Source organism: Triturus cristatus, chromosome 10 (assembly GCF_964204655.1).
Source record: "Triturus cristatus chromosome 10, aTriCri1.1, whole genome shotgun sequence".
NCBI lineage: Eukaryota > Metazoa > Chordata > Amphibia > Caudata > Salamandridae > Triturus > Triturus cristatus.
Window position 1 is genome coordinate 500,991,623 of NC_140593.1, and position 9,008 is coordinate 501,000,630.

The following is a 9,008-nucleotide window of genomic DNA, read 5'->3' on the forward strand; positions in this document are numbered from 1 at the left end:
ATGTAAATGGATCGCTGATTGAATCATTTGTGTTTAAGCGATTTCATTTCTCTTTGTTTTAGCTTTGATTTCAGTGTTTCGCTTGCAGATGTTCATAGGAGAACATTAGATGTCGCAGTGAAAAACAGTGGTGGCTTCTTATCCAGAGACAAAGGGCTGCTTGGAAAGGTAAGGTTGAGGGCTTGCAATTTGCATTCAAGTTATTAGTATACAAATAAAAAGGGAGTGTTCTGAGTTACCAGAAAAATAAGGATGTTTACTTAGAAATGCCACAGAAATATACATATTTTCTGAAATAGATAATAAAACGGTTTTGTTTTCTAACAATGAAAACCTATAGGCATCTGTGAGCTAAAATTTCATTTTGGTCACCTGACTTAAGATTTATTGAGTCCATCATACTGTGAACACCACTTTGCCAGACAGCTGGACTTTTAATAATGTGAAAGGTGACATTACAATAGAGGCTGGAAGTCGCAATTTAGCTAAAAACAGTGCTTCCTGCTCAATCTAAATTTTGAAAGCATGTGGAATAACCACAGCCCACTGTTCCCTCCATGGTCCTTGAAGTTTCACCAGGTAAATGTTGGAGAAATGAATGGTTCGGAATGAGTTGAAAATGAGGTGTTCGAGGCATGTGAGCTATGCATAGATCACCATCTGGTGTTGACGTTTGCACATTGTTTTTGTTCGAATAAGTCTTTCCAGTTACAAGGTAGGTGATTCCTCCTTTCGGTGATAGTGCGCATGGGCATCGACTCCATTGTTAGATTCCACCATCGGGTTCGGACGTGAATTGCTGTGCTCCGGTTAGACACCGGTCTCAGGTTCCCATTGGTGCGCAATCCACTACCCTCAATGGTATTGTTTCTCGATCGCGTATTCCTCCCTCCGCGTATCGAATCTATTTCACAACTTTGATTGGTAAACCTCGTGTGAGGCCCTTGGGCCTAGCCACGTTGACAGAATTCGCTGTAAATGGAAAGGACTCCATTCCAATTCGTCCACTCCAAGAACCCCCGCATCGATCTTCACGACTTGTGCAATTTGTGTTTATCGCCTGAACACAACGAAGACAACTGCAAAGCCTAACGATCCTTCCGATCGAAAAAGACGCTCCATGACCGTCGGGCTCAACGTCACAAGATGTATCAACAGAAAGAGAAGGACTCCACTCCAGACCTGTACGGAGAAGATGTCGACCAAGAGATTCTGGAAGCACATTGAGCCGAGGAAGAGGAGGAACAAGAAATGAACGTGTCCGAGGAAGACTCCGACATCGAGGAAGACATCACACCCGGTCAGCGTACCGTGAGTAAAGATACTGCTCTGCCCCAAAAAGTACCCTTTAAAAAGGCTCCGTTCCCTCCTCTGCCTTCGGGCCAAGGTCGGCACCGAGATAAAGCCTTTGGGCTTGGCACCGAAACAACTAGTAAAGTCTTCCGGCTCCAGACCGAGTTGACCTTCATCAGGGCCCAAATCCCAAACTTCGGCATCGAAACATAAGCCAACTGTCCCCTCCAAAACTTCGGCACCGGAACACACCTCAGATCCGAAATCATCGGAACCAAAATCCTCTGCACCAAAACGCTCTGCCTCTACCTCATATAGAGGCAATATGAAGTCACCTTCTACCAGAGGTTATTTTTTAGGTGGATTTTGTGGAAACAATGGCAAAGGAAGAGCAAAAGGTAATAAACCCCGTACTTCCCCAGCCACAAACAAGCAATGACTTGTTTCCCCTTTCCCCCGATCATCCCACACCTGTCGGGTGACGTCTCTCTCAATTTTTCCCAGTCTGGAATTCAATCACATCAGACAAATCTGGTTACTGCCTGGAGCTTACAAGCAACCCTCCAAACATTCCACCAGGAACACACAAACAATCTCCAGAACATTTACTTCTACTCAAACAAGAGGTACAATCTCTTCTTGAAAAAGGAGCTATATAACCCGTTCCACTACAGTGACAGGGGTGTACTCCCTTTATTTTCTAATTCCCAAAAAGGATGGTTCTCTGAGGCCTATATTAGACCTCAGAGAATTAAACCTCTACATTCAATCCGATCACTTCCATATGGTAACTCTCCAACAGGTACTTCCTCTGTTACAACAAGGCGACTTTATGTACACTCTGGACTTAAAGGACGCATACTTCCATATTCCAAAAATCCCGCTCATCGCGAATACCTCAGGTTTGTAATAGCGGGACAACATTACCAATTCAAGGTACTTCCATTCGGAGTAACTACTGCTCCCAGAGTATTTACCAAATGCCTAGCAGTAGTCGCTGCGCAACTGCGAAGACAACATGTTCACGTCTTCCCATATTTAGACGACTGGCTTATCAAAGCCAGCACTCTTTAAAAGTGCCTACAGCACACTCAAACAACAGTACACTTACTGCACAACCTCGGTTTTACAGTCAATCTGGCAAAATCCCATCTTCAGCCCTCCAATACACAAGCATATCTAGGGGCCACTCTAGATACACAAAAAGCTGTAGCCGATCGAAATCTAACCAGAATTCACAATATCCAGGCTCTCATTTCCAAATTTCAACCCAATCGCTTATTACCAGCTCGGGTATTCATGTGACTACTAGGAATGATGGCATCTTGCATCATGATAGTTCCTTATGCAAGACTGCAAATGTGTCCCCTTCAAGAATGTTTAGCACATCAGTGGAATCAGTCTCACGGTCTATTAACAGATCTTGTGTTGGTGGACGGCCGCACTCATCGCTCTCTGCAGTGGTGGAATCTACACAACCGTACATAAGGGCAGCCTTTCATCGACCCAATTCCACAGACAGTGCTAACAGCAGACAGATCGCTCACTGGTTGGGGAGCTCATCTCCAAACTCACACAATTCAAGGATGATGGAGTCAAAAGGAAAAGCTTCTCCACATAAATTATCTGGAGCTGTTAGCACTATTTTTAGCGCTCAAAGCCTTCCAAACTCACCTTCTAGCCAAACCTGTCCTGATACACACAGACAACATGACAGCAATGCATTACATACAGAAACAGGGAGGAGCACACTCTCTCCAACTGTCACACCTTGCACAAGACATTTGGAAATTGAGCCACTCATCACAAGATTTATCTCCTAGCGAAACATCTCCCAGGAGTGGACAATCAGATTTCAGATCTCCTCAGCAGACAGAGACAACATATTCACGAATGGGAACTTCACCCTCAAGTTCTCCTCCCCTTCTTTCAGATATCGGGCTTTCTAGACATAGATCTGTTCGCCACACACCAAAACGCAAAATGCCCAAACTTTTCCTCCAGGTATCCACACCCGTTATCCAAGGGCAATTCTTTATGGATGAACTGTTCAGGGATATTTGCTTACGCTTTTCCGCCTCTCCCACTCATTCTGCTAGTGGTTCGGAAGCTCAGTCAAACATCCCTCACACTAATCCTAGTAGCTCCCACTTGGGCTCGCCAACCTTGGTTCACTACCCTCTAGAACTATCAGTAGTTCCTCATCAAAAACTACATCTCACATCCAGTCTCCTCATGCAGAAACATGGAGAGATAAGACATCCAGATCCCAAACCTCGCGATCTTGCACCTGAAGTCATAGAGTTTGGTTATCTAAATCTTCCACCAGACTGTATGAATATCATTAAAAATATGCAGCAAAATGGAAGCGGTTTGTTATGTATTGTAATAACAACGTCAATCCACTTGATGCTTCTATTCAAAATATAATTTGTTATCTGCTACATTTACAACGTTCAAATTTAGCGTATACGTCTATACGCTTACATCTCGCTGCAACAGCTGTTTATCTTCAAAACAGATAACACCTGTCCCTTTTCAGAGTGCCCGCTATTAAAGCTTTCATGGAAGGACTCAAAAGAGATATTCCTCTGTGGAATTGATCCTTTTCAGGGGCCCACCAGAGCAAGGGTTCACCCTTCTTTGTCCTTTAGTCCTCAGACCAACAATATAGAGATTGGCACGGAAGCTGTAATATCAAAACAATAGTTTATTATCACTCATGAGTGGGACTACATCGATACAGAACCATCAGGCAATGTATGAGGCAATACATGGAATACAGAAACCAGGGTGCTTTTATACACCTTTTGTTGCAGTGTAAGCATGGAGACTCAAAAAGAGGCGGTACAAGTATACACAAGAATAGCTATTCACATATATGGACATACAGAAATCATTTAGGTAACCGAGTGGGAGGGGAAAGTAAACTGCTTACATCAGTTGGAATAGGCTGACAGTTACACTCTAAACCGGTGCATTCTAGCAGCTACAGGCCTTTCTGAGCATGCGCAGTGCTCTGGCTCAGTACTGAAGGAGTTAACTATAGTTGATGACTCGGGCAGAATAGCAAAGCCGGCGACAGTGAAGACGGAAAGAGCACATGGCGAGCACATAGCTAACTAGAATGGATGGCAAAACAAAATGGCTTCAGCTCATGCTAACAGAGATTTCTGCTGATTTCCACACCTCCACGACTTCCACCGGCCCCAGCGTGGAATCTTAATATTGTCCTTACCAGGCTAATGGTTCCACCATTTGAGCCTTTACATAAATGTAAACAACAGTTTCTCACTTGGAAACTAGCTTTCTTAATTGCTATCAAATCACTCAGGAGAGTGAGTGAGCTTCAGGCATTAACCATAAAAGGACCATTTTTACAAGTACACCTAAACAAAGTGGTTCTTCATACTAATCCTAAATTCATACATAAAGTAGTTTCTGCCTTCCACATCAACCAATCTGTTGAGTTGCCTGTGTTCTTTCCTCAACCAGATTCTGTGGCAGAAAGTGCTCTACACACTTTAGATGTAAAAAGAGCATTAATGTATTACATAGAAAGAACAAAATCTTTTCGTAACACAAAACAACACTTTGTGGCTTTTGCTCCACCACACAAAGTCAATCCCAGTTCTAAATCAGGTATTGCACGATGGATAGTTAAATGTATTCAAATATGTTATGCAAAAGCAAAGAGAACTTTACCAATTCCCCCTAGAGCGCATTCCACTCGCAAACTGGTTGCTTCTATGGCTTTCTTTGGAAATATTCCCATAGATGATATCTGTAAAGCTGCAACATGGTCTACACCACACACATTCAGAAAACACTATTGTGTAGATGTGTTAGCGAGACAACAAGCTAATGTGGGCCAGGCAGTTTTACGTACACTATTTCAAACTACTGCAACAGCTACAGGTTAGCCACCGCTTCGGGAGATTACTGCTGTATAGTCTATGCATAGCATGTGATCTACAGCACACATGCCTTGAACGGAAAATGCTACTTACCCAATATACATCTGTTCTTGGCATGTAGAGCTGTAGAGTCACATGTGCCCACCCACCTCCCCGGTTACCTGTATCTGTTCCAGTACTATCTTACTTAGATAATTACACATGGACTTCTCTATTCTACTCTTACTTAATCCATTCTCACCCTCTGCGGGAAAACAATCTAACAATGGAGTCGATGCCCATGCGCACTATCACCGAAAGGAGGAGTCACCTACCTTTAGACTGGAAAGACTTATTCGAACAAAAACAAAGTGCAAACATCAACACCAGATGGCGATCTATGCATAGCATGTGACTCTACAGCTCTACATGCCCAGAACAGATGCATACTGGGTAAGTAGCATTTTCCTTTCCCTCAAGACGTGGGTTTAGTTACTCTGATTCCCTCTCTAATTCTGCTTTTCTGAGGAGACCCGGGAGTGGTGGGGAGAGGGGATGTGTCAAACACAGAATGATAAGTATAATTTCCGCATCTTGAAATTACTGTTACCCTCTGTATCAGGGTGTAGGCATACAAATACATTATTCCAGAATTGTAATGGAACTCTACAAAAGGTAGAGCCAACTCTGTTTCCTTTAAATCTATTGAAGAATATTGGATGTCCTCATCTAAAAATACCTTTCAAGAAGGAAGTGTTCTTAACTACGGTACAGAAAACTGTTAAGTCAAACGAGGTTTTGGTCATGACAATAATTGCACAATAAAAATGAATTTATGGATACTGTAGTTACAGTTTTTGACAAAAGAGGTCTATGACAGAGGGGGTTTAAATAGGTGAATCTCCTTTACGGTTTGCAGAGTTATTTTTTTATATGTTGTTATCGATTTTCATAGTTACACAACAGGCATATTTAGCAATTTCATCAATGTTGCCAATAATTTACCACGCATTGCAGACCTGTTCTTCAAGCAAGCCATTTATGGTATTAATCTTAAAACAAAAATATTGGTTGTTAGAAGTTTAATGTCAACAGCGTTGTGTTTATTTATAATTGAATCTTTTAATTGTATTCTTACTAAAGTCTGGCATCAAAAACCACTGGAGGTGGGGGACAGGCATGCTTCTAATGTCCAGATATCCAGATTATATGACAATCTATATTAGTCCTAATTCTTTAAATACATTGTCATTTTGATTGGTCAAACTGGCTTCCCTGTATCCCTATATTGTTTACCCGGACCATCTAATCTCATTGGGTTTCCAGCTTTTGTCTTTTTTGATGCAAAATGACAAAAGATTTGATTGATTTGAAAACAGCAAAGCAAAAAATCAAAGTATCAGCGTCATAAGTGTCAAATTGATGTTTTATGTAGTGAGTAAATTTCACCAGTCCTGGTTTTTTGCATTCTGGAACTTTTGTTTTTACCATATAGCTATAAGCTTACAGATCCCAACAGGCAGAATGATTTTACCCCAACAAACAAAACTAGATGAAGATGAAACTCATGATAAAGGGCCATATATGAGATATGCAGGTGTGCCTGTGAGTGATTTGTGCACAAATATATGTGAGCCTCCTGGAATTCACTGTGAACAAGGATATGTGTATTACCCATGCACATGGCAGCCTCTACATGTGAAGTCTCTGTACATGGAAACATTTACATGTATGGCTTGTATGTATGGCGGTGTGTGTGTGTGTGTGTGTGTGTAAAGAATGCAATGTTTGCCTTTTCTGGCTGTATGTGTGCATGTGGCCCTGCCTGATGTTGGCATCTTAGAGCATTACTATGCAAATGTCAAACCTATTTGCTCTGATAGTGCTTATTATACCATTAAAAGTAAAATGTAGTGGTTTGGGACTTAACCATCAAATTCTAAACTGCTACTGAGATTCATTTCTTGTGTGGATTGTAATGCATCCTCCCTGTATTACAGCTATTGATAGAACTGGCATCCGAAGAACTTAGCAAAGGCTGGACTCAGTGGTGAGTTTTTATTGGGCCATTGAAATTGTTTAATGTTTAATACTGTAAACCTCTAAAAAGCATAAATGTATTTCCTTTGTTTCATCTAGGTATGATCTAACAGAAGATGGTACAAGGCCGAATTCTGCGACCTAGGATTACTCAAAAAATCATCTTAGCACATGTTCGCCAACATTTTTACATTTAATAATGCATTGTTTCACAAAATTACCAATATTATTTTTATAGCTTCAATAATTTAGTTATTGGACACCCAACAATAGTTTTTATAAATACACCTTTTTACATTATATGCAGTTTTTGGGAAGAGCATATCATTTATTAGCAATATGATTTTATGTTCTTATGTGCAATTGGATGTTAAAAACAAATTGACTTTTATGGCAATTTCCCCCTTTTTTTAAAGTAAAAATATGTTTTGCTTATCCCCTGCCTTAATTTGTATATCACCTGTGTATACCTTGTAAATATGTACTATTTTTATTTTTTTAATATTTCCATTACAGTTTAAAGTCAAATGAAGAAAGAATTTACAATTTGCTTCCAATTGCATGCTAATTTTTTTAATGTATGAACTTTTTAATTTTAGTTATGTGCCCAAAATGTTTTAATTTAATTTTATCTATTTGCTGGAAAAAGACACCCTCTAGTTTCACACCTTTGTATATCAAAGTTATCACTACTTTAAAAGTACCGTCATGTAAAAGTGTTTTTCATTTATACAGGATAAACATATTTTTGAAAGTCTTTGAAAAGCTATAATGTGTACAGAGATTTTATGACTCAAAGAAGTAGACGGAAACAGTTTTTGAAAACATGTACAACGGTTTGTATAAATGTAAGGGTATTGGTGTTACAGAAAAGGGCTGACTTGATTTGTCATGCTTGGGGATCATCCTGTGATAGTATTATTTTGCTCTCATAATGTTTTTACTTTTTCAAATTCATTTTTTATTCCAGCATCAGTTGGGCATCATTTAATTGTGCTTTGCTAAGTACTTTTGGATTACCATGAAGAAAATGGACTGTTGTCACTGTTTCCTCTTTTTAGTTTTACCCCAGCATGTTGATAAAGAACTCACCTCTGTCTTTAAATGTGAGTCCTAGGGATGCTTGTTGTCTGCAATGGGTGTTGGAAAGCAAAACCATTCACCTCGCAGTTCTGTGAGCAACAGTTTACTGACCCATGATGAAGAACAGGTGATACTTTGATGTGCCTCTTGCCTCTGTACAATGGCCTCTAATGATTATACCAAAAGGTACTGTAAAGTTCAATAAACAGTCCAGCTGCTACAGTAATGTTGTTTTAGTGATCACATTATTCATACAAAGCCCTGTTTTATTCAAACATATGCAAACATTTTTGTACATGATAATATAGGTCCAGTGAGATTGAAATGTATACCAGTAACCAGTCCCCTATTTAATGTCTGAGAATTCCCCTGCTGAAGGACTGAAAACCCCAAGACATCAGCCGATCAATCTATTTGAATTTGAATTAATCAAAACAAATAATTACACCTTATGCAGTTCAAATTTAATTGAAATCTTTACTTAACCATACAGTTTTTGTAAACAGATGCATTTTTTTTATATTACATCATTTTTAAACAGGCTTTTTGGGACACAAAACATTAAATACTTAGGGGCTCCCTAGTATTCTTTTTCGTATCATTTTTTATTCCAGCATCAGTTGGGCATCATTTAATTGTGCTTTGCTAAGTACTTTTGGATTACCATGAAGAAAATGGACTGTTGTCACTGTTTCC

General features: G+C 39.9%; 1 protein-coding gene across 3 annotated transcripts in view; it reads left to right on the top strand.

Annotated features, from left to right (window-relative positions):
• The window catches only part of ESYT2 (extended synaptotagmin 2), a 769,824-nt gene extending 761,286 nt beyond the window's left edge, over positions 1–8,538 (top strand). For all 3 annotated transcript variants that reach the window (XM_085631951.1, XM_085631950.1, XM_085631949.1), the window contains 3 exons: positions 63–168; positions 7,190–7,239; positions 7,329–8,538. In XM_085631951.1, coding sequence (XP_085488077.1) covers positions 63–168; positions 7,190–7,239; positions 7,329–7,374 — 202 coding nt within the window. In that variant the 3' untranslated portion in view covers positions 7,375–8,538. The remainder of the gene's footprint in view (positions 1–62; positions 169–7,189; positions 7,240–7,328) is intronic.
• The last annotated feature ends 470 nt before the right edge of the window (positions 8,539–9,008 follow it).